At 32.7% G+C, this 27,472-nt stretch overlaps 2 protein-coding genes across 3 annotated transcripts in view; one reads left to right on the top strand and one right to left on the bottom strand.

Moving 5' to 3' along the window:
• The window catches only part of LOC127726718 (cytochrome b-245 heavy chain-like), a 38,496-nt gene extending 25,383 nt beyond the window's left edge, over positions 1-13,113 (top strand). For both annotated transcript variants that reach the window (XM_052234191.1, XM_052234192.1), the window contains 5 exons: positions 293-411; positions 4,700-4,819; positions 7,406-7,598; positions 8,491-8,615; positions 12,927-13,113. In XM_052234191.1, coding sequence (XP_052090151.1) covers positions 293-411; positions 4,700-4,819; positions 7,406-7,598; positions 8,491-8,615; positions 12,927-13,053 — 684 coding nt within the window. In that variant the 3' untranslated portion in view covers positions 13,054-13,113. The remainder of the gene's footprint in view (positions 1-292; positions 412-4,699; positions 4,820-7,405; positions 7,599-8,490; positions 8,616-12,926) is intronic.
• LOC127726719 (uncharacterized) lies at positions 1,979-3,923 on the bottom strand. The gene has a single exon (XM_052234193.1). It carries the CDS (start codon positions 3,798-3,800, stop codon positions 2,115-2,117), a length of 1,686 nt encoding a protein of 561 aa, XP_052090153.1. The 5' UTR covers positions 3,801-3,923; the 3' UTR covers positions 1,979-2,114.
• Positions 13,114-27,472: the final 14,359 nt, after the last annotated feature.

The following is a 27,472-nucleotide window of genomic DNA, read 5'->3' as shown; positions in this document are numbered from 1 at the left end:
GTAAATACTTTTGAAACCAGAAGTTATTTTTCACAAAAAAAATGTCAAAACGCTGATATATCACTTTCAGCTTATCATGGCAAAAACCAATTTTGTCCAGTATAGAACCAGTTTGTGATTGACAAAGGGAAGTAATTTGTTTTAAAAGTGTGTAATAACAGAATCAAATCAGTAATTGGCAAATGGACTATTGGTTGATAAAGTCTTACATTTGAAGTTGTCAGTTGTTATGGATTTCCCACTTTTTGTTTTTACCTTGGAGTTTGTTATTTTTGGTTATTCCTTTTTACAGGCACCAGAAGATGATTACTTCTCTATTCATGTCAGACGAGCTGGAGATTGGACTGATGCTCTGGCTAAAGCCTGTCATATTGATGATGATGACTACACCTCTACATCTAAACTTCCAATGTAAGTTGGTGTTACAGTTATAAGTCCCCTGCAGTCAAAGGAATAGTCTGACTTTAGGTTTGTCCATCCTTCTGTCTGTCTGTCTGTCTTTCTGTCTCTCCGTCTGTCTGTCAGTCCAGCAAATCAGTCTTCCACACTTTTTTTCTTTGTGCTTCAAGATAATGATTTGATATTTGGTATATAGTTTTATCTGACCAGTTAGAATTGGAATTTGTTCTGATCTGATGATTTTGTGCAGAGGTATGGTCCTTAATCAGTTTTCTGTGCTTTTTAAGTCATGCAAGTCTAAAGGCGAGATATACGTATGCTGTTTCTGGGGGCGGCGGCGTCAACAATGTTTAAGTTTGTGATTAGGTCTAGTTTATGGTGAACCACAAGTGGTAGGTCATTCATATCTGGCATGCAGTTGATTTAGCATTGGCACATCTCATTTCCATGGAGATTATTTGGCCCTACCACCTCAGTCATGGTCTATTGACTTTGAATCTTTTGCTTATTTTACATCTATTAGTTTGTGATTAGGTCAGTTTAAGGGGAACCACTAGTGGTAGGTCAATGATATTTGGTATGCAGTTGTATAAGCATTGGCATATCTTTTTTCAATGGAGATTATTTGGCTCCTCCCCCTTAGTCATGGTCTATTGACTTTGAAACTTTTGCTTAGTTTACATGTTTTAGTTTGTGATTAGATCAGTTTAAGATGAAATGCTAATGTTAAGTCAAAGATATTTGGCATTTGCAAGTATTGTTTCGATGGAGATTATATAGCCCACACCCTCTTCATGTTTAACCCACCATTTTCTACATAAGAAAATGCCTGTACCAAGTCAGGAATATTAGTTGTTATCCATTTATTTGATGTGTTTAAGCTTTTGATTTTGCCATTTGCTCAGGGACTTTCCGTTTAGAATTTTCCTCAGAGTTTGGTACTTTTGTTATTTTACTTTTTTCAGAACATGACATAGTATTTGTTTGACACTTGTTCTATGTATAATACCATATGTCGCCCTCTAAATGTCTATTCTAATTGTATTGTTATGTGACCTGTTACCTTTTGAACTAGTACATTGAAAGTCCTGCTTAGTGTGAAGGTCTACTAGTACTGAACAGCCTAATTATTCATATCACATTATTATGTTCTTGTCCTGAATATGCAATTAATTTGCCACTGGAAGTTATATTAAAAGTGCCATCCATCATCTACATAATAACTTTTGTAGTACTGTAAATTCAGAAATTATTGCGATGTTTTTATTATTGCGAAAAATGCGACAGGGTTATAATCGCAATAATTTAAACTCGCATTTTGAATTTTTTTATATGAATTAAACAGGATTTTTCTCAATATCGCAAAAAATTAAATCGCATTTTGGTCTAAAATGACAAAATCGCAATAATAAATGCACGCAATAATTTCTGAATTTACAGTATGATTTTTAGTTTTTTGTTTTGTTTTCTTTTATGAAAAATGTATCATAATAAAGTAATATGTTGTGTGTTTACCTATGAGTATACGTATTTGGTGATAACAATAACAAATGTGGCTTTTATTCTAAATTTAATTGATTATAGATTTATTAAATGAATAACTAAACAACACTAATAGCTCTTGTTTAAATGTGATGAGGAAAAACTTATTTTTTTCAGTTTTCTTGAACAAGCTCGCTTTTAGATTGTTTGTGAATTTGAACAAAGAATTAGTTTCAATCAGACATTTCTACTTCATATAATTTTGCATTGTCAGAACTTCCGATAGGTGTTGTACAGCCTATGTAAAGTTTTCCATTGTTTCTAAAAGCCATAGAATATGGATGTTGTATTCCGACATCTCTTGTGTTGAAGTAAGTTATGAAATGTCCCAAACTGTTTAGAATGTGCAAGGTATGGAAGTTTAAGTTAGGGACAATGATTTTATTGGATGGTGTGGTCACTATTCCAACAGGTTTGAATGGCCTTGTTTTAGTATTCAGGTCAGGGTGACCACTGTATGTCTGTAAGATCTCTCTATTGTGACCTATGATCAGGACTCTACCTTTTCCGTCACTGTGTAGTTGATCCACTAGACATATATGACCATTTTTGGTGCTAGAAATGTTTTCAGTGTATGTAAAAAGACGCTGATTATTTTTATCTCGTTCAAGTAAAGATTTCTGTCTTCCATCCTTTTCCATAGAGATTATAACACGCCTTCCAGTAACTGGAAACAAGGGTCCACTACTTCTAGTGCCGACTAAAACATTGTCATTTTCCATAACGTGGATAGCTGTCGGAATGAGTGGATCTACATCAAAGTTGGTGTCAACTACATCCCCAGTGCTTCCATCAACCTTTGTGAGCAGTGATTCACCTCCAGTAATGAGAAGCAAGTCATTGGACTTATTTTCTGCCATGCCAAATATTTTCATTTTAAAACTGGAACATGTTTGAAGGTTTTCATCTAGTTTCACTTGATGTAAAATGCCTGGTGTATTACATGTAATCCATACAGAGTTGTCAGCCCCTGAAGAAATGTAATCCACTCTAGGTATTTCAGTATTAAACTGTTTCATAACTCTGAAATGAATTTTATCAGTGACTTCATGGAATGATCCGATATTATTTTCAGTAACTTCCCCTGGTAAAAATGTGGGTATTGTTTTTAGCTCAAAAGGTTCAACAGGTTCAGTGTCTTCAATATTGTTTGTTATTTTTCCAAAATCATCAAAAAATTTGGCAACATTTCTTGACTTTACAATGTCTTCTAATTTTGAATGACATGTTTCTAAACTTTTCTTCTGTTGTGAAATTTTCTTTTCTTCTCTTTCAGTATAATTATGAATACCTTCCCATTTTTGGTCTAGGTTTTTTGCTAGTTTTTCAGTAAGATGATCAATGGCATTTTTCAAAACTACATTCTGAGAATGAATTTTTTTCTTTGTTTCCCTATATTTTGAATTTTCTATCTTAACTGTGTCGATCAGTTGAGCTTTCCTTTGGACTAAAATTTCCATATTTGTTCTTATTTTCTTTTGATTATTCTTAAGTTTTTCCATTTGAATTTCATATCCTTCACATATATCCAGTAGTTCATGTCTGTTGTGTGTTTTTGAAGTGCAAATAGGACAGACAATTCTGTCACATGACAGACAAAAATGATTGTAAACTTGCCCCAAATGTTCAGCACACTTAATGTTTCTAAAATCCAACTTTGAGGAATGTTGTCCAGCCTCTTTTATGTCGATTACTTTATGATCTTTTGAATTTTTTATGTTTGGGTGAATCCTCAATTTACACTTTTCACACATAATTATATCACATTGCAAACATTTCCATTTAATATCTGTCTCAGATTCACACAATTTACAAAATAAATATCCATGCATCCTATGAGTAATATGGTGACTGGCCATAATAGCGTCCTTGAGATGAATGAAATTTAGGACAGTACTGTTAGACTGTTATCTTAATATTTAAGACTTCAAAGGTTTTAAGTTTTATCAAGTGGTCAATGGTCATTATCACCAGTGTAAATATAAGAGGTCATGATCATGAATGTATAAATAGAAGGAAATCAAAGTTTAGAATTTAAATTATACACAATGGTTTACTGTTTAAATAGAAATTGATAAATGAATTTAAAAAAAGGAATAATGACATTGTCCTGACAACATCTAGTTAAGGAATAAAAATTTTATATTTATATTCAAAACAGTAAATAATGTATTATTGTTTGTAATTGTTATTTTTGTTTCTTTTTGGTAATATAGCTGTTCACATGTTCAGGTACTAATATATATACTTGGATTTTAAATTTTGAGTTTCTCAGTCTTCCTGATTGAGGTTGAAGTCCAAAGTAGTGCACAACATTTATTTCTAATTTAATAATAAATGATAGAGAAAAATAAGGACAGTTTTTGTTTTGGCAAGTTACATGCAAGTCTCTCATACAAACTTTTTTTTAAATAGGCTCATGTTGACTCCATTATTTTAATGTATTACTCATGTCTACAGAAAAATAGTTTTAGATGAGAATGTGTATTTCATGATGCATTCATAAAATAATGTGTTTTTCTTATTTTTAACAAATTATATAGAAAATAAGCTGATTATAGCTTCTTTTTATTGAATTAATCATATAGATCAGGAATTTACCCTTTTTCAAATACTATGGTACTATGGTTATGTTTCATGTAACATTCATGGCAGTAAGATGGACCATTCGGTACTGCTACTTGGGACATTTTGTGGTATAAAGTTGATGTTTTTGTATTAGTAGAGATTATTTCAAGGTATTTGCTTATTATTTCAGGGTGGCTGTAGATGGACCATTTGGTACAGCTACAGAGGACATATTTTGGTATGAAGTTGATGTGTTTGTAGCTGCAGGGATAGGAGTTACTCCATTTGCATCTATATTGAAACACATCAGGTAATGAAATTAACTTGAACATTTAAAATTCAAATAAGAGGGTATTTCCCCTTGAGTTACTTCAATAATGAATGATTTACGCATACACAAAAATATATAAAGTTTAGAAAAAGAACAGATATTAATAAATGCATTAAGAGGGATTGTAAAGTTTTCCTTTTTTCCAATCCCTCTTATGAAATTTATATATGATGTAAAAGACAAAAATATTTTTTGAAAAGGAAAAGAAAACGATCTCTAGCATTTAACTTGTCTGTGGTTACTAGTTTTATATTGTATTTAAATGCACAATTAATTCCTTCAATACTTTTCTTTGTAAAATTAAATATTATTGCAATTGTGATAAAAATATGATCATATCTTAATTTAACTGTACTTTACTCTACATAAGGAAATGTCTATACCAAGTCAGGAATATGATAGCTGTTCTCCATTCGTTTGATGTGTTTGAGCTTTTGGTTTTGCCATTTAATAAAGGACTTTCCGTTTTGAATTTTCCTTGGAGTTTGGTATTTTACCTGCATTTACTTGACAGGGGTTCATTCATTCTTTTTTCTCTCACCATTTTTTCATTTTCCACACTTGAACTGCAATGCACTTTACGTATATTTGCTCACTTTACAAAAAAGTGAACGATTATAGTTTTTGACTTTTATAAACAGTTTTTCATTTTAGAATAAAATACCATATTATTTCAGATGACTTAATTTAAACTGAAATTACATGTTGCTTCCTGTATTTCTAACATCAATATTTGTAATTAATTAATACATAAAAGTTATACATTATTAACCATGAAGTTGGATAACAACAATACATTTGTTTAGAAGATATATTTTTGTTTTTGATAATAATTACATGTTATGATGTTACTTTTTTAACAGCTATACTAGTATGAATAATGCATAAGATCATGACCATATTAGCATTTCCTTAGCAGTTATTTCCCAGTTTTATATGAATATTAATTAATCTGGAGCACTTAAAAATGAATATTCATGAACTGAAAGCAGTTTTTTGTACTAATTTTAATATTTCGTCAAAAAAACTGCTAAAGAACTGCCTAAAACAGCTAAGGAACTGCTTTAAACTGCCAGAATAACTGTGAAGGTTTAAAAAACTGCTAATTTTTGTATATGAAGTGAATGGTTAATTTTGGAAGGTTAACAACTGCCATGCATCAGAAACTGCTAAATCTCTGAACTGGGAAGGCTAAATAACTACCAAGAAACTGCCTTTAACTTTGACTTGGGCATTGTTTAATTTGGATAATTCAATAAAAACAATTATACAAATAATGTTTTAAATCAATCATTTTTATTTTGGCAAATGCGCACAAGCTTAGTATTTAGTTTTCTTTCATGTAAAGACTTTGTTTACCTTTGTACAGATTTTGGAAAAAAAATAATAACATTTTTACATATGCTTATCTCTCTTTACATGGTATAAGCAGAGACTTGAAGACATAGATTGAAATGATAATTTATTATGGACATGTATTTTCATAATTAAGGTGATACCAAACACCTTGACTAAAATTAATTTGGCTCGTTTAATTTTCATAAAATTTTGACAAAATATTTACTTTGACTCTTTGACAAATGTAAAAATTTCAAAAACTTGAACCACACACTTTATCGGAAAAAATCCATTGGATATATAGCAGTTTGTCAAACACTAATTTTGATCATTGAGAAGCTTTATATTCCCTTAACAATAGAAAGTGATTAAAACATTCAGCTGATTTTTACAGAGTTATCTCCCTATAGTGTTATGTACTACCTTAACTGAGCAAAATTAGGTAGGATAAAATAGAAATATGAAGTTTATAATGTAATGTATGTTTATTTATTTTTGCTTTTGATTGAAAAGACCAATCTTAACCTTTATTATTCCCCTAACGAGGAAGTTTAAGGGAATTTTAGGTTTGCACTCCGTCCGTCCTTCTGTCTGTTTGTCTGTCTGTCTGTCTGTCCATCAGTCAGTCCGGCAAATCAGTCCGGCAAATCAGTTTTCCCACAATTTTTTTCTTCGTGATTGAAGATATTGATTTGATATTTGGTGTAATGTTTTATCATGACAAGTAACAGATCAAGTTCGAATTTTGTTCCGGTCTGATGATTTTGTGCAGAGTTATGGTTCTTGGACTTAGAAAATTCACTCAATAAGTTTTCCTCATTTTTTTTCGTATGATGCTTGAAGATATTGACTTGATATTTATTGTATTGTTTACACCATGACAATTTATAGAACAAGTTAGCATTTTGTTCCATTACAATGAATTTTTAACCGGTTGGGGACAATACTCTCAGAATGCTTGTTTAAAATCAAAATAATATAAATATGAATGAGTCAAGCATATCATCTCTCATTCAAGCTATGTAATTTGTCAATATGTTGAGGTATTTTCTTTGTGTCTATTCATTTAAATTTCTGTTTATTCATTAATTCATCCGCCCTTCTTTTTATCAGCTACTGCTTGCCAGAATATGAAGGGTTTCCTTAAGCAAAACAAGAATTTGCTTTTGTTTTATGTGTAGTGTAATTGTCTACAAAATGTATAATGGATATTTTTATCTTCTATAGATACCAGTGCATGAACCCTGATGGAGACATGAAGTTAAGGAAGGTATATTTTTATTGGGTCTGTCCAGACACCAACTCATTTGAATGGATGCAAGAACTTCTACAAGAATTTGATACTCAGATGGCTGAACAGGGAAACACAAATTTCCTAACCTATAATATCTACTTAACCCGAGGCTGGGACAAAGACCAGGTGAATGCTATTTTAAGTATTATATTTTATGAATAGACTGAATGTATTTTAAATAACATATAAAAAAAAGGATAACTCTTCTTATTGCCCAATGTTTTGGTTTAGAGGTTGTCGATCCGTATATGTCTTTCCTTTATAATAGCATCTGTTATCTTACCTGACTTGTTGTTTACCTCTATCTGTTAGTTCTGCTAAGTTTTGTCCTCCTACTCATTTGTCTGTCTGTCTGTTCACTACATACATTTATTTTTGTTCAATTTTCCTCAGCAGCAAAATCAGAGCTTCTAGATATTTGGTAAGCATATGTCACTTATATACTGCCTGTTTGCGGCTAAATGATTATTCTTTGCAATGATCTATGATTAGAAATGTCCCCCTCATTTGTCATGGCAACTACGAATTAGAGCTTTCTAATGTATGGGTTCAAAGTTCAAATTGATAACTCATCAGAAATGTTTCTTGCATTTTCTCAGCGACTGCAGTTCATAGCTATAGCTGCTTGATATTATACCCCAACTGCACAAAATACATTTAGTGAACAGTAGCTCATTCTACATCTTGAGAGAACTTAAGGTGTGGTAGCAAGACATAATGGTAGCAATCCTACCTTCTGGTACGTGTCGTCAGGCTCATATAATGAATTTACATTGCAATTTTCAGGCCCAGAATATTATTTTACATTGTAATTTTCAGGCTCAGAATAGTATTTTACATTGGAATTTTCAAGATCAGAATATAATTTTTAATTGCAATTGTCAGGATCAGAATGATATTTTATATTGTTACTTTCAGACTCAAAATATTTTTTTACATTGCAATTTTCAGGATCAGAATATAACTTTTCATTGCAATGTTTAGGCTCAGAGCATAATTTTTACACTGTAACTTTCAGGCCCAAAACATAATTTTACATGAAGGCGATGAAGCAGACCCAGTAACAGGATTACAGCAGAAAACACATTATGGCAGACCAAACTGGGACAAAATATTTGAAAATATTTCTAAAGACCATGCTGGGTTAGTATATTTATATTTGTATAGTTACTTACATGATAATTGATATATACAGGAATCAATGGAGGTCAGTGATAAAAGTTATATTTGGAAAGATGTAGCAACATGTCACAGACAAAAACAAATCATAAGTATACGGTAAATGCCTCATAAAATTACATATAGGGAATGAAACGGATATTTGTCATTAATGTTTTCACCTGTTTAACACATGTTTAAAGTATCAAAGCATGTTTACAAAGATATACTAATTAGGGCCTGCTGAATGGCGGACGCCCTACCGTGATTAATCTGTCCGTCTGTCTGTCCGTCCGTCCGTAACAAATTGTGTCTGCTGTATATCTAGAGAACCGTTATGATTTCAAAGTTTATACTTGATATGTTTATTAACCAACACTTGAGGGTGTGTCGTAATGTATGTTCAACTTCCTAGGTAAAAGGTCAAGGTAAAAAAAAATGGTTTCAGTTGACAACCCAATGTCCAATGATAAAGATACAAATTTTTTACCACACATTATTTACAGTGGGGCCTACAGAGATGGCTCCCATCTCAATGATATCTAGTTTTTTATGGAAGGACTTAATAATAGGCTTGCATAATTGATAGTTTAAATAAAACAAGTTGACTCAAAACACATGATCAGGATGAATCGGATGCCTTAAGCCCTTTGGGAGAGAGTTGGCGCTTGCAAACATGTTTACCCCCCATCCCCCACCCCCACACACACATCTTGAATATGCTTGACCCAAGTAGGGAGCTTGTGATTCAGTGGTTGTCATTTGCTGTTGTATATAATATTTGTTTTTTTGTTTATTGTTTTGTACGTAAATCAGGCCTTTAGTTTTCTCGTTTGAATTGTTTTACATTTGTTATTTCGGGCCTTTTATTGATCACTATGCGGTATGGGTTTTGTTCTTTATTGAATGCCGTACTGTGACCTTTAGTTGTTAAGTTCTATGTCATTTGGTCTCTGGTGAGGATGTCTCTCATTGGCAATCATACCAATTATAGAATAACTAATCAAAGAATTCAAATATTGAAAAATATTCAACGTGAACGGACAACACATTAAATGACGAATGCACGTAGGGCATCAGTTAATTATTAGTATTGTTCGGTAACGAGTGTAATATTTTTCGATATTTGAATGCATTGATTAGTTATTCTTTTTATTATATTGACAATGAGCTATTTAATGAAAATAAATAGAAAATGCAAGGGACTACGTCTTTTCTACGCATTTACAATTTGCTTTGGTGGAACGTCATCGACAACATCTAAACACCTCTTGTTGTATGATGTCAGAGGAGTGAAATTATCGTGTTTATTTCACATGTGAAATTATCAGTTTTTATTTCACTGGGAAATCACGGTAAATAATTGCAAACAATGTAATAAATCTTATTTTTAGGCAGTTAAGCTGCCTTATGCGAGCACCCTAGATTTGTGTTCTACCCAATAAATGCTGAAATACGTGCCATTGTTATTATCTAGCTGGCTATTATGTTATTTATAACTAATTGGACATTTTTTTAATACTTTTATTTCTGGAATACAAAAAATATGAATAGAAAAACCTTAAATGATCGTCGAACTACCCAAAACTTTTGAAGTTGCACATAGGAAGTAGTGTTCAATAGAAATCCGTACATAGTTTATTATCCCCTATGCTTTTGGCTACGATGTCAAAGAACAATTGTATGAAATATTTCATCGCCGAAAATCGGTAATTACAAGTCGTTTATATTTCCCAAATGGCAAAATGCGCAGGAATATTGTTCATGTACAACAAATCTCTATGATAAAGGAAATAAAGTTATATAAGTGGGCGGTAATTTTTAACTTATCTTGCCAAATAAGGTTTTTGTTATTTTAAGAATGAAACGAGGTCATGAAACAGATGCGGAAATCGACGTTGATGGGATGTTTTAAGTAATTTGGACAACTCGTCCCGGTGACAAGTCGGACCGAATCCACTCAAACCATCTAAGAAGACAACTATGACCGTTTGTCAGATTTACTTAGGGTTTCATAAAATATTAGACTAACATGTCTAGAGGAGCCATTAATCTTTTGTTTGTGCATTGGGGTCTATTTAGGGGTATTTGGAGGGGCCTGAAGAAGGGAGGAGTTTACTATAGAACCATATGGGATTTTATTTTTTAAAATTTTCAAATGACTATTTCTCGAAAATAGTAAGTGATAGACACATGCAGTCTTCAGTAATGAGAACAGGACAATAAAAAAAATCAACCAAAATATAGGGTGAGTCCCTGGAGGTCATCCCAACCCCTTCAATTTGAAAATTTACTTTTATCTTGTAAACCATCGCGATCCCCACCCCTAAACAATATATATACTTGTATGGGACAATAAAAGAAATCAAATGAAAATAATTTGGGGGAGTCCCCGGTGTCGTCCCGACCCCTCCTTTTGAGAACTTGGAAATGATCGAGATCCCCACCCCTAAACCATATATATTCATGTATGGGACAATAAAACAAATCAAATGAAATATACGGGGAGTCCCTGGGGTCATCCCACCCCTCCTGTTTGAGAACTTGTAAACGGTCGAGATCCCACCCCTAAACCATATATATTCATGTATGGGACAATATAACAAATCAAATGAAATATATGGGGAGTCCCTGGGGTCACCCCAACCCCTCCTGTTTGAGAACTTGGAAATGGTTGAGATCCCCACCCCTAAACCATATATATTCATGTATGGGACAATAAAACAAATCAAATGAAATATAGGGGGAGTCCATGGGGACACCCCACCCCCTCTTGTTTGAGAACTTGTAAACAGTCAAGATCCCCACCCCTAAACCATAAATATTCATGTAAGGGACAATATAACAAATCAAAGGAAATATTTGGGGAGTCCCTGGTGTCACCCCACCCCCTCCTGTTTGAGAACTTGGAAATGGTCGAGATCCCCACCCCTTAACCATATGTATTCATGTATGGGACAATATAACAAATCAAATGAAATATAGGGGAGTCCCTGGGGTCACCCCACCCACTCCTGTTTGAGAACTTGTAAACGATCGAGATACCCACACCTAAACCATATTTATTCCTGTTCATCATTTCAAAAAGATTTGAATGACATACAGGGTCAATCTCCTAGGTGTCACATATGCATATCACTTTACTAGACCAAACCAATATGAACTGGACTTTGCCCAATGTCAGGAGACCATGGGAATGACGAATTATGGGGGCTTTGTGTGGGAGACATCGTAACGGCATCCTGTTACAATTATTTCTTGTTTATTATAAAATTTTATTGATGCAAAAAATGAGTCTAGGTTAATTGAATTTACTTTATTATTTATTAAATTATTTCTGGGCCTATAATAATTTTCATTTATGGCTCATTTTAAAGAAAACATATAAATCTTTCAAGCAGTGTAAAGCCCGAGAATGTTTGACCAACTGTTTTATAATGATAAATCACCTGTCATTTTATTCCAAACTTGGTATGGAGTAACATCATGCGCTTTGGGGTGAAGATGGGGGTCATTCACATTGATATAGGAGTTGCTTTTGAAAACCTTGATGAAATATTAATTAACTTGCCTTAATAATCAATTCATTTAATGAACATAAATGTACAATATACGAATGTGTAATGTTTGTTCTTTCAAATCTTAAAAAAAAATTGAAGCAACGCTGCCACAGTTTTCATAATTATGTTTGCCTTGGTTTTTGGTTAACTGCCTACAGCGCTTACAGTGCTTTGATTATATTTACAACATACTTCTAGCTATCGAAGTTTTCCATATATCTGAGCTAAACAGAAGAAGGTGTAACTGTAGTAAAAAAATTCATAATTTGCTAAACATGTGAACAGAAAACAGCTATATACATTCCACAGTAATTAGATAATAAAGGCATTTAAATCTGTTGTTGGGCATATGATCAAGCTTAATTATTTTTTTATAAAACATGTTTGGTTTTATGTGTAAAAATATATTAAAGGCATTTTTGTGTTTAAATATTTTGAATGGATCATATTTTGTGTGTACCGGTATATTAACATGGTTATTTACTGACTTATGTATAAAATATCTTATATTTACGATTATATCTTGAAAGGTGTTTTTTTCCACTGATGCAATCCAACCAAAATGTTAAATACAATATTATGACCAACATTTCATGTGTTATTATCTCTGAAGATTTATAAAACAAAGCCTATTGAATTCAGCATTATCTGTTTTTCTTAGAGTTTATTAGATTTATAGATGGGGAAAAGGGGGAAAAAGTTGGTGATCTTAGATTACTCTATGTTTCTTTTTCAGGATAAGTGTTGGTGTGTTCTTCTGTGGACCAAGTGGATTATCAAATACTCTTCATCAAATGAGCAACAAACATTCTGCTGTGGATAAAACTGGAGCCAAGTTCTTCTATAATAAAGAAAACTTTTAATTTCTACTCGACAACTGATATTATATCTTACATGCATTTCCAAATAAATAAATAAATTATTGGGTATTATTACATACACAAATATTATTTGAAGGCATAATACATGTACCCTACAAAAACTTAATTTACTCTCTACAAATTGTATATCATATTGATTGAGTGCTATTTCCAAACATCCCCAATAATGTAGTATAGTTATAAATGAAGTTTGTTTTGTTGGTATAATGTCTCATTTACAAATTACCTGAGACTACCTTTCTTGGTGGGTGAACTGAATCATATGTGTATGTTTTGCACTAGGATCTCAAACTAGAATTAAGCCAAAACAGAATTGGTTGTCATATTAATGTCTACCGAATTGATTCAAACTTTCAAATTGAATTTGTAACATACTAACACGTATATCAGATTTACAAAGGTTTCATAGGAATCAAGGCAACGCATGGCATTGCTATAATTTAAGAATCAACGTTTTGCAACTGGGTCTCTTCTAACTAACCACTGACATGACCTCCAAAGATGTTCTTTTGTCCCAGATATAATATAAATGAATAAATATGAATACCAAGTGCAATCGTATCATTATGATAAACCTTCAATATAAAGGACAAGGTACGATAAGCCCTCGTTTTGGCCCCCTATTTTCTTATTTTTCAAATTTTGTTTTGGAAAGCTACTTATCATGTTAAAATATTCCCTGAGGTTTGAAGTTTGTTTGGATGAACCTCAAAACCATTAATTACAGCTACTGGGTGAGGTGAGGGGGTAAAATTTCTGTTATTATTCAGATATTGTAATTATTATTCAATTTGGAGGTGTTCCTCACAACGATTTTTTATTTTTTAAGTGCCTGCGCCAACGTGACCCAGGATGTTTTTTTATTACAATGTCATTATCACTGTTTTTGCTGTCTAGATCGCCATAATTTTCTTCGACTCACGTAGGCGCACGCTATTAAATTTTAAGAAACATGGGCCAAAAATCGTATTTTTTCCTACTTTTGGCGTTAGCAATATCTGAATAATAACGGAAAGTTTACCCCCCTCACCTCACCCAGTAGCTGTAATTAATGGTTTTGAAATTCATCCAAACAAACTTCAAACCTAAGGGAATATTTCAACATAATAAGTAGCTTTCCAAAACAAATTTGAAAAATGAGAAAATAGGGGGCCAAAACAGGGGCTTATCGTACCTTGTCCTTTCAAAACAATCCTTCAAGAGTGTAGGCTTGAAAGCACTTACAATGCAATTTTCTATAAAATTTATATTTTCAATTACTTATAAAAATAATTGATTGGCACTGATTTTCGAAATTGTCCGAGACATTGCTAATATTACCTATGATATAAGTTTCATGAAAAAACCTTGCAAGAGTTGTACACCTGAGAGCGCGTACAAGACCAGATGGACAGAAAGAAGCCCTTTATTTCTATCTTACAGGCAAAGAGTCTCGCAGAGAACAATAAGCAACTGCGGGAAGAGCACATCAAACACCATGTCATGTGGATATTGAAATTGCTGTGCGAATAAAATGGAACATTTAGAAGAACATGCATTTAGATTTCACAGCACGTGAACTAAAGATCTACCACGCTTTACTTTATATCTACAACGCTTAAGTTTACATCAATAGCGCTGGACTTTAGACACTATAGTATGTAGCGCCGGGATGAGTGTGAACAGTATTTGTTCACACTTTTTTTTTATCAATATACAGCAAAGAATTTGCTAAACTTGACATTATGCAAAATCGCAACCAATCAATCGATTGATCAACCTACCTACCAACCAATCAAACTAATTGACCAACAAATTGATATGAGGAACTTCTCATTTTATATTATGCAAACATTTATTAAACAACCAACCAACCAATAATCATGAAAACTATGCAAAACTTTTATAGTCAATAGACGTTGACTGAGGGATTGGGGCCAAATAAAAATCGAATGGGGCAATGTTAATGCAGCTGCATACCAAATATCATTGACCTACCGCTAGTGGTTCCCCTTAAACTGACCTAATCACAAACTAATACATGGTTGGGGCCGACACCACCGGAAACAACATGCCTTATTCTCGTTTTTTCGACTTTGTCGAGCTAGGCGAGTCAAAATTTGGAAGGTAGTAAGATTGTTTGTAAATTTCCTTCGAAATTTCAGCTTATTTACATTTATTTATTATGTGTTATTGTTTTTATCCTTACTATATATATATATCATATGATACATTTGTAGCAATAGATACGTGATCATAAAACAGAGACAGTACGTATAAATTCATCTTCGCTAGCCAAGGGTTACGAGAGGAGGGAAGTGGATCGTAACCCTTGGCTAGCGAAGATGGTATAAATTATACTGTTATTGTATTACTAAGATCGTGTGGATAAGAGCATTTTCACATTAAATGAAAGTATCATTAATAATTAACTATAAATAATATACACAAAAAAAAAAGAATGAAAAAGAAATTTGATGGTCCATGCCCAAACAGTCTGAGGACAAACAAGACACTTGGTTCATTAAGTATAATTTTAGGGGTTAATTGATGGCCGGAGTGATACAATTTTTAAATTTGATAGTCACAATACGTCATCTAGAAAAAAAAACTTTGAAAATTGATAGTCACAATACGGCATCTAGAAAAAAACTTCAAAATTTAAACACAAGTTTCCTATGTGTAGTTGTGCATACAGTTGCATGTTTGCTTTTATTTTTATAAGAAGAGTTAGGAAACAAATCAACAAGACAACAACCCAACGACAAATGGTGTGATATCGGTAATTGTGATTTCAAAAAATTATATAAATGAACATATCATAGTCGACTATTTGCTGTAAAATTGACACTGCATTAATTTTGATTCGGTTAATTAAAATTATGGTTGATTAGTTTACAAATGCAAGATAGGTATAAAATCAATGTAGGTATAGTACTAGTATCCGGATTGGGACTACATTTTTTTTCTCGGGTGAATCTGTTCATGCATTTTTGTCGAGCCTTCGACTTTTGTCGAAAAAGCGAGACATAGTGATCCTACATTCCGTCGGCGTCGTCGTCGTCGTCGTCGTCGTCGGCGGCGTCCACAAATATTCACTCTGTGGTTAAAGTTTTTGAAATTTTAATAACTTTCTTAAACTATTCTGGATTTCTACCAAACTTGGACAGAAGCTTGTTTATGATCATAAGATAATATTCAAAAGTAAATTTTGTAAAAAAAAAATTCCATTTTTTCCGTATTTTACTTATAAATGGACTTAGTTTTTCTGCCAGGAAACATTACATTCACTCTGTGGTTAAAGTTTTTGAAATTTTAATAACTTTCTTAAACTATCCTGGATTTGTACCAAACTTGGAAAGAAGCTTGTTTATGATCATAAGATAGTATCCAGAAGTAAATTTAAAAAAAAAAATAATCTATTTTTTCCGTATTTTACTTATAAATGGACTTAGTTTTTCTGCCAGTTAACATTACATTCACTCTGTGGTTAAAGTTTTTAAAATTTTAACAACTTTCTTAAACTATCCTGGATTTGTACCAAACTTGGACAGAAGCTTGTTTATGATTAAGAGCTAGTATCTAAAAGGAAATTTTGTTAAAATTTTGTTCCATTTTTTCCGTATTTTACTTATAAATGGACTTAGTTTTTCTTCCAGTTAACATTACATAACAGTCTGCAGTTTAAGTTTTTAAAACATTTATTAGATTCATAAACTATCCTGGATTTTTACCAAACTTGGACAGAAGCTACTTACAATCAAAAGATAGTATAGAGAGGAATATTTTTATTAATTTTTTTCCTCAATTTTGTTGAGCCTGTGATTAACAGCAAAAGTAGGCGAGACACTGGGTTCCGCGGAACCCTTACGAATTTTTATATATATAGTGTAGACAAGGTTTTAACGAGTGAAATTGCATACTATCAAATCGATTTACTCTTATTTCGCAAGTTTAACAGTTTATTGCATGATAGTCCAAATTATTTTCAAAGGTATACAAATTTTTAGCACAAAGGAATTGAGCTTTTTACATCGTCAGGGTTTTTGTTTTTCTGAGAACTGCAGTTTAAACGTCCAGTTTCTTTTCTAGGTCCGGTGTTTTCAAATATAATTAACAAGAAAGATGGCATTCTGGACCTTTAACACAGACTATTTTTATTTCATTATCATTTTTTTTTTTTGCAATTAAAACTGTATATGAAGGACAATAACAAACCCGAAACCAAAAAACAAGCAAACAAAAACAAATAATTTCTAGGTTGTTTATATTTGTTTCTTTCAAATTTAATGTTCAACTTCTGTTCAAATTTCATTTTACCATGACCTTGCACTATAAGTGTTCATTTGTCAATAAAACTATCAGGAAAAAAGTGATAAGGATAAATTAAGGGTTTACAACTCAAAATAAGGTATGGTTAATAATTTTAACTGTCTATCAGATATACTAACATACCTTAAATATCTATTTAAGCTTATTTTGTTTTTGTCTTACAGAAAAGTAGTTTGACATTTTCTAAACCGGATGTTGACAATTATCTCCCTTATTTCAGGCAAAAGTATATATAAACCATATATTTTTAGAATCAGTGTAAATAAAGCTATCATATGAGACCGGAAGTGACATTTTCTTAACCGGAAGTTAGCTATTATCTCCCTTATTTCAGGCAAAAGTGTGGAAAGACCTATTGGTTTTCTTCTGATTATTTTTTTTTTTTTTCTTCCGCCAAATTTTGTTTTTGCGATAAATATTTGTTTCGCAAGATGTCGCATAGATGTTTCGTATATGATATCGAACAGTTTATGCGCCTTTTAAATTGACCCTGCTTAACCAAATACTTTTCTTTGTAGGAGTTATCTCCCCGAACACTGTTTTCCTTGTGCGTGCATCTACTCCGTAACCGTAAAAGAAAGCAACAAATTTATTTTACCAAATTGCTTGTTATATCCTCAGGATGTTTGGTCCAATTTTGACCGAAGCGATACGTAAACTCCATATGAGAGTTATTTCCCCTTCTGTATTTGACATAAGGGATATATAAATGTATAGCATGAATGGTAAGTGATAAAGACCTAAGGTATATTGATTTGAGTTCCTTTGTTCATTTAAATGAAATTGAGGCCAAGGTCAAAGGTCAAGGTCATATTCTAAATTTTTACTTTTCCTTGTTATTTGATCTCCTCTGTCACTTTTAAAATTACAAATTAAAGAACTAGTGCAAAAAATTTGCTTAATTGTGATTAAGATATGATACATTTGGTCTGAAACAATCCAATGATATCTTATAGGAGTTATTGTCCCTGAAATGATTCAATTTAAGGTTAATTGATTATTACTCCAACTTGGTACATGATAAAGCCATAGGGTCTTTTGACAACTGTTGGTTGACATATCACCTTGAAAAAAGAAAACCGGAAGTGACCTTGAGTGAACCGGAAGTAGTGTTTTTTGCACTTATTTCATGGAAAAGTACCTAGAAACCATATATTTTTTGAATGATCATAGGTTAACCTATCATTTGAGACCGGAAGTGACATTTTATATACCGGAAGTAGCATATTATCTTCCTTATTACAGGCATAAGTATATACAAACTATATATTTTTGGAATCAGTGTGAATAAAGCTATCATATGAGACCGGAAGTTGGCAATTATCTCCCTTATTTCAGGCAATAGTATATAGAAACCTTTTATTTATTTAATCAGTATGAAGAAATCTATACTTTGACGCTATTAATAACTTTGAGTAAACCAGAAGTAGCTTCCTATCAATTATTTAGAAAATTGATGTGGAAAGACCTTCAATTGTTCTTTGAACAATTGGTTTTTAATTATTATTATTATTTTTTTCTTCTTTCGCCACTTTTTTCTGACAGTGCTTTTTTGTTTCACAAGATGTCGCTTAGATTTTTTGTGTATGATATTGAACAGTTATTGCGATTTTGAAACTGACCCTGTTTAGCCGAATACTTTTTATTGTAAGAGTTATCTCCCCAAACACTGTTTTTCTTGTGTACGCATCTCCTTCGCAACCGTAAAAGATTATGACAAATTTATGTCTTTAATTTGTTCGTTATATCCTCAGGATCTTAAGAATAGTTTTGACCGAAGCGGTCCAGAAACTCCATATGAGAGTTATTTCCCCTTCTGTATTTAAAATAAGTAAAATGTAATTGCAATTGGTAAACCATTAGTGATAGGAACCTAGGGTCTTTTGATTTGAGGTCCTTGGTCCAAAAAAAAGAAAATAGGGTCAAGGTCAAAGGTCAAGGTCATTTCTAAATTTGGATTTTGGCTTATTTTCACCACTTTTCAAACAAGATATAAGATATCGACAACATATTTTTACAGAATTGTTAGTTGCGACATGTCGTAACACGTAAATTTTAGTTGAAAGGGTACGTAGACATTTAATTGGAGTTTTCTCCCCTTTTATATCTTATATTAGCTGTATGGTAATATAACTCATTAACAATATATAGTAGAGACCTAGAGTGTTTGATTTGAGGCCCTTGTTTCATGACCTTGAAATTTGGGTCAAAATCAAAGGTCAAGGTCATGTACAAAGAGGCAAATTATGTGTTTTTTGCACTATTTAAAGAGTTTGATTGTGTTTTAATGCTTTTGTAGGTTGACATTGACCTTTAACCTTACTACTTGTTAAGTGATCTCTAAAAGATAAATCCCATGTGTTTAGATATAGTATCTAGGCTTTCAATTCCGTTTTTTCAGGATCCAAGTGGATCTGTTCTCTGTGTTAATCAACTAACCAACAACCAACCAACCAACCAATCAATCAATCAATCAATCAATCAATCAATCAATCAGTCAGTCAGTCAGTCAATCATTGCATGCATGTTTCTGTCTCATGTGTTTAATATGGGGTCCAAGATTTCATTTGTTTCTATTTCGCTTGTTTCAAGGGACCATATCCCACGTGTTTAATCAATTAATTAATTAATTGATCAATCAATCAATCAATTAATTAATCAACCAACTAACTAACTAACCAACCAACAAATCAATCAATCAACCAACCAATCAATCATTTCATGCATGCATGTTTCTGTCTCATGTGTTTAATATGGGGTCCAAGATCTCATTTGTTTTTTTTCCGCTTCTTTCAAGAGACCATATCCCACATGTTAAATTTATTAACCAAACAACCAACCAACCAACCAACCAATCAATCAACTAATCAATTAATAAACCAACAAACCAATCAATCATTCATTGTATACATGTTTCCGTCTTATGTGTTTAATACGGGATCCAAGATCTCCTTTGTTTCATTTTCACTTGTTTCAAGAGACCCTATCCCACGTGTTTAATTAATTAATTAATTAATCAATCAACCAATCAACCAACCAACCAACCAATCAATCAATCACTGCATGCCTGCATGTTTCCGTCTCATGTGTTTAATATGGGGTCCCAGATCTTTTCGCTTGTTTCAAGAGACCATATCCCACATGTTAAGTTAATCAATCAACCAACCAACCAACCAACCAACCAACCAACCAATCAATCAATCATATACATGTTGTCTGTCCAACGTCTCCACCTAAAAAGAAATAAAAATGCTAAGTTTTCGCTATTATAAAGCGTCGTCACGTGACGCCACAATCTGGCGCAGGACAAAGACGCGCGCGGGACCTCAAATAGAATAAAAACTTTCCAAACTAAATATAGAAACTTAACCAACACAATAATATGGACTCTTGTCTGAAAATGAGGACTTGGGGTCCCTCCCCTCTTTTTATTTAGGGGGGGGGGGCTATTAAACCTGTTTCTTTCTATTACTTGTGGTTTTTTTTTCTTTCTCTCTCCTTGTAATGTGAACAATTGACTGGTAGACGTTAAAACATGCATTGAACAAATAAAACAAACAAACAAACAAACAAACAAACAAATCAAACCAACCAACCAACCAACCAATCATGTTTTCAGAGGGGAAAAAGCAATTGATTTATACTTATTAGGTCTTTCCACTTTTCTGTGGAAAGACCTATTGGTTTTCTTCTGATTATTATTTTTTTCTTCTTCCGCCACTTTTTTCTGACGGTGCTTTTTTGTTTCGCAAGATGTCGCTTAGCTTTTTTGCATATGATATCGAACAGTTATTACGATTTTGAAACTGACCCTGTTAAGCCGAACACTTTTTATTGTAAGAGTTATCTCCCCAATCACAGTTTTTCTTGTGTACAAATCTCCTTCGCAACCGTTAAAGATTACGACAAAATTATTTCACTAATTTGCTTGTTATATCTTCAGGATCTTAAAAATAATTTTGACCGAAGCGGTCCGGAGACTACATATGGGAGTTATTTCCCCTTTTGTATTTTTAATAAGAAAAATGTAGTTGTAGCTTGTAAACCATAAGTGATAAAGACCTAGTGTCTTTTGATTTGAGATCCTTGGTCCAAAAAAACGAAAATAGGGTCAAGGTCAAAGGTCAAGGTCATTTCTAAATTTGGATTTTGGCTTATTTTCACCACTTTTCAAACACTATATAAGATATCGACAAAATATTCTTACTTAATTGTTAGTTGAGACATGTCGTAACACATACATATTGGTTTAAAGGGTGCGCTTACATCAAATAAGAGTTTTCTCCCCTCTTTATTTAAAAATATGCATATGGTGATATAACTCATGAACCAAATATAATAAAGATCTAGGGTCTTTTGATTTGAGGTCCTTGGTTGATAACCTTGAAATTGAGCTCAAGGTCATAGGTTAAATTGACGTTCTAGATTTTGACCTTTGCTTTTACCTCATTTGTATACATGATAAAGCCATGGGACTTTTTGCATTTAGTTGCAAGCCATATGACCTTCAAAAACGAACCGGAAGTGAACCTGTGTAAACCGGAAGTAGCTATTTTTTTTGTACTTTTTGAATATTAAAGTATATAGAACCATATATTTTTGGAATCAGTGTCAATTAAACAGTGAAACAATACCGGAAGTAACAAATTATTTCCCTTATTTAAAAAATGTTGTATAGAAACCATATATTTTTGGAATCAGCGTACTATTAGCTATCATTTGACGCTGGAAATGACATTTTAAACCGAATTTTTACTATTTTCATATCAAAATTCTTGTTTTTTTGTGGAAAGACCTTCAATTGTTCTCTGAACAATTGGTTTTTAATTTCTTATAGTTTTATACAGCGCTAGACTTTACATATACAGCACTGGTCTTTACATCTCCAGCGCTAGACTTTACATATACAGCACTGGTCTTTACATCTCCAGCGCTGGACTTGACATCTTAAGCGGTAAACTTTGCATCTACAGTGCTTGACTTTAAATCTTCGGCGCTTTAATTCATATCTACAGCGCTAAACGATACACCAAGAGTGCTAACATTAGATCTACAGCACTAGACTTTGCATCTCCATCGCTGGACTAAAACACTGGACTTTACGTGTGCAGCGCTACACTACATATTAAGCGTTATATTTACATCTACAGCGCTGGACTTTACATCTACAGTGCTGGATTTTAGATCTACATCGATGGACTTTCCATCTCAGGCCCTGTACATTAGATCTCCAGCGATGGACTTTGCTGCTCCATCGGCTGACTTTGTATCCTTAGCGTTTACTGTTATACTGAAATGTTTATGACTTACGAGTCTTTTTACTCTAAAGATTTTTTGTGAAAAGAGCCGCTGGACGTTACGTCTTCCACGCTAAACTTGACATCTAAAGTGTTAAACTTTACATTTACAGCGCTGGACTTTGGATCTTTAGCGCTTGACATTATCATATACCCAAGCGCCTGTGATCTTATCTTATCTATAATTGCTTACATCCACTTCATATTTGAACTCCGGTGGATAGTTGCCTTATTAGCAATCATATTCCATCTCTTCATTTTTGTCGAGCCTGCGACTTTTGTCGCAGAAAGCTCGACATAGGGATACTAATCCGGCGGCGGCGGCGTTAGCTAACTTCTTAAATCTTTATATTTTAGAAGGTGGAAGATCTGGATGCTTCATACTTTGTATATAAATGCCTCATGTTACGAAGTTTTCGTCAGCCACATGTCCAATGTCCTTGACCGCATTTTCATGGTTCAGTGACTACTTGAAAAAAAAGTTAAGATTTTTTGTAATGTTAAATTCTTTCTTATTATAAGTAATAGGATAATTATATTTGGTATGTGCGTACCTTGCAAGGTCCTCATGCCCGTCAGACAGTTTTCACTTGACCTCGACCTCATTTCATGGATCAGTGAACAAGGTTAAGTTTTCGTGGTCAAGTCCATATCTCAGATACTATAAGCAATAGGTCTAGTATATTCGGTTTATGGAAGGACTGTAAGGTGTACATGTCCAACTGGCAGGTGTCATCTGACCTTGACCTCATTTTCATGGTTCAGTGGTTATAGTTAAGTTTTTGTGTTTTGGTCTATTTTTCTTATACTGTATGCAATAGGTCTACTATATTTGGTGTATGGAATGATTGTAATTGGTGTACATGTCTAGCTGGCAGGTGTCATCTGACCTTGACCTCATTTTCATGGTTCAGTGGTCAAAGTTAAGTTTTTGAGTTTTGGTCTTTTTTCTAATACAATATGCAATAGTTCAACTATATTTGGTGTATGGAAATATTTTATGATCTTTATATCAGTCACGCAGGTTTTAATTGCCCATAACCTCATTTTCAAGGTTCATTGCTCAGTGTTAAGTTTTTGTGTTTTGGTCTGTTTTTCTTAAACTATAAGCAATAGGACAATTATATTTGTTGTATGGAAGAATTGTTAGCTGTACATGCCTGCCTAGCATGGTTCATCTGACCTTGACCTCATTTTTATGGTTCTTTGGTCAATGTTTAGTTTACTTGGTTAATGTTAAGTTTATGTGACAGTTGTAATAAAGCTTTATATTTAGGACTATCAACATAATATCAATGATTAGTAAAGTAGACGAGACATTTCAGCGTGTGCACTCTTGTTATATTATATACGTGACTTCTAAACTCGTGTCTTCCTGAACAAGCATGAAATAATTTTCACTGGGCGTTAAAATTAGCAACAAACAATCAATCAATTTAAACTTGTGTTAAATAAGAGAAAAACCATTTGATATTTATTTATTTGTTGGGGTGGGGGACAGAAGGATTTCATATATGAATATGGTTGCCTGGTAAGAGCCGTGAAAAATATGCATGGTTAGCGACAGATTGAAATGAATAATAATGCCCTCTCTTCCCTTTCCCATCCTTCATCTATAAATTTAAACTGATCACCACGGAATAGCCCAATAGTGTTGAAAGAAGCGTTAAACACCAATCAATCAAAATCCCTTCCCTAGAATATCAAATAATCGTCCCTTAACTGTTATTGTCGGTGTAGTTCTTATATTTATCCAGCTTATCGTCCTACAGGGATGTCCTACTAAGGCTGGCATACCATAAAAACGTTTATAAACTGAACAGCTCACATTCTAATATATCTGCATTCATGAATTTATTAATTTCACTTTAGACTAAACGACGCCATAGCCATGTTTGTTATGTGCCTCTGCCGTCAACCTATCAAAAAAGAAGAGGTGGAAGAGAGCCAGAAGATCTTCCCAATGCAAAAAAAACAGAAATGGACTTCTTCTGGCTCACTTCCGAAGAACAAAAAAAAAAACGCGCCCCATTGATATGTTTTAAAAACGCCTTGCGAAAAAATGGCATCATTAAATATATAAACATATATATAATCATCAAAATTAAAATGCTATTGTATTTTTATAAGACCTACTTTATTACATGACCTGGGACTAATGACATCTATCTATAAGTCCTAGCATACATTAATTATTATAATATGAATATGTTTCTTGTTTTAATAACCACATATGATGCTATGCATGAGTCACCATTTATCAGGACATGAATTGGGTTTACATAGAGAGGATAAGGGACGACATCAGAAAATCAATGAAGGATAAAAAACTTATTTCAAATAGTTTGGGGCGGGACTCAACCTATAGATAACATAGATAACATAATAAAGAAATGATGAAATATACAGAATACTTTGATTGACTTTTGGTTGCCTTATGTCCAGTGGCAAATATGTCACGCATGTTTAGGACAAATATAATAGAGATCAAAGGATAAAGAATAGAGTGAAATGGTAAAAACTAAAAGATATAGAATTATAGAAACGATCTTTGATCTGAAACCCCTACCCTCACACACACCATAACCAATACTGCCAATACTCGCATATATACATCTCTATACAAGTATCTAAATTTGAACCTACTCCCCAAATTTTCAGGTAAAAAAGAATTAACTAAGTCGAAATGGAAACATGTGTAAACAATGTAAATAAGTTATTTTTTGTTTGTATTGCAATTAGTGGATATTTGTTATTTTATTGTCAAAATCTGCCAGGAAATACTTTTCAAAAGAAGTTGTGTTTTGGTGTCTTTCCGATTGTCTTTTAATTCTTTTTATAGTAGCTCATCATCTTTTTATGAAATGTTATTTTTTTTTGTACTAGCTGCATAAAGATATCATGGTTCGTCCGGCTTTCTCCTCCTAAAGTTACATCACCATAACAAGGACAGTCTATACTAACTATGTGATATATTTTGTGAATAAAGTCTTTGTTCTTGTTTCTTATAAGAGATGACCAATAGGTTACAGAATATTTCATATTTTACTGAATAAAATAAAGAAAAATATCATACAACCATAACAAATATTTAATTTCTGAATCAGCACTGAATTACAAGCACAATTTTAAATTAGCATACTAATATTATATATAATAAGCACAATTTTAAAGATTTTTTTTTTGATTTTTTTTTTATTTAAGTTTCTGTTTTATATGTAAACAAGTCTGTGGGGAAACTTGTCTTTTTTGTTCTATTAAACTTTTTGTGTTGCGTAATCTAAAGGATAATTGAATTATTTAGATTTTTCTAATTGCATAAAATTCATAAAATTGCAACTTTTATTAAATGAAACAAAAAATATTTCAAGAGAAGCAACATTCCTACTGACAAATCTTTTTATTGCAGATTTTTTTCTGATTTCACAACTTTTGAAATCATAGAAATATTCAATTTTATTAATTGAATATAAAAATAACAACTCAGGAGAAACAATTCACCCATTACAAGTTGTTTTAATTGTTATAAAAACTCAAAGGTTTAATTTGTTTATTTAAATTTTTTAACTAAATTCACATTTCGCCTTAGTTCAATTCCCATCTCGCCTTAGTATTTTTTTACCTTTTTTTACCTGGAATTCACAGCTAAGGCGAAATGGGAACACACCGGTCTAGATAATAGCTAAACGTACAATCATATAATTTGTTGGATACCTAATTATATTATATAATGTGTCACAAAATAAACTTGTATACCCCCCTTCCCAATGCAGTATTGAAAAGTAAATCATTTAAAAGTCCTGAAGATAAAATATGTTTTGAAATATGCCCTGCATACTTATTTATGCAAAGACATAAAGTAATTATTGAACTACTGTGGGGCTTGAAAAAAATCTATTTAAGGGATTCGGAGACGAGAACAGTAAAAAAAGCTCAGCAACGAATCCTAAATGTAAAATGATTTGCAGCATAAGACATGAGAGCACATATTATAGATAGTATTAAATATGAAGTTCACGCCTCATATAGTGGAGTCCTATGTCATAGGACTATTGTTGTAACATGGGTTAGTAACTGGTTCCAATTTATCCTGGATTGTCTTTATTAAAGAATTAGTTCCGGAGTATAACAGCTTATGTCTCTACTTGTGGGTTTCTGGTTCTGTTGTCGTAATTAGGTGATTTTTTTTCTACATGTAGTAAAAAAGAGGGGGTTTAGTCCAAATAGTTGTAACTGGATGCTTTTTATTCTTTTTTCATATGTGCCTTCCTGCAACGTCTCTGAGGATCAAGAAAAGTAAAAAAAATGATATAGCACTAAAGAACGTCATGATTACATGTATCTGGACTTAGAAGGGGGAGGGGGCTAGCTATGTATTTTTTTTTATTTCAATGTGTAGACTGTAGGAGAGTTTCTTCAGAAAAGGTTTTCATTGGAGGTGTTTTTGCCATGCACGCAGGCATCTGTTTCTATCCATGAACAAGTTGTGTGTCAAATTAATTATTATTACTTGTCACTCGCATTTTTTGCTCGTCCTGGCCATTATTGGCATTAACAGCCAGTGCACGAACTCGCACGAACGCCAAATTTAGTAAGAGAAGCGATATTCTGACGCTTTTTTTAATTTTTGGTCACTCAGGTTAAGAAAGAAAGGGGAGAAATCCAAACAATTACCGACCAATCACAAACGTTGTTGCAAATTTGACCTTATGACGCCAAAGAATTTCCCATAATGCAATTATTGCATATAAATAAAAAACTACTATACCAATTGAATAAAAAATATTGCATTC

This window comes from Mytilus californianus, unplaced genomic scaffold (assembly GCF_021869535.1).
Source record: "Mytilus californianus isolate M0D057914Y unplaced genomic scaffold, xbMytCali1.0.p SCAF_18, whole genome shotgun sequence".
NCBI lineage: Eukaryota > Metazoa > Mollusca > Bivalvia > Mytilida > Mytilidae > Mytilus > Mytilus californianus.
The sequence above is the reverse complement of the archived record's forward strand: the minus strand, read 5'-3'. Positions and strand labels throughout refer to the sequence as shown.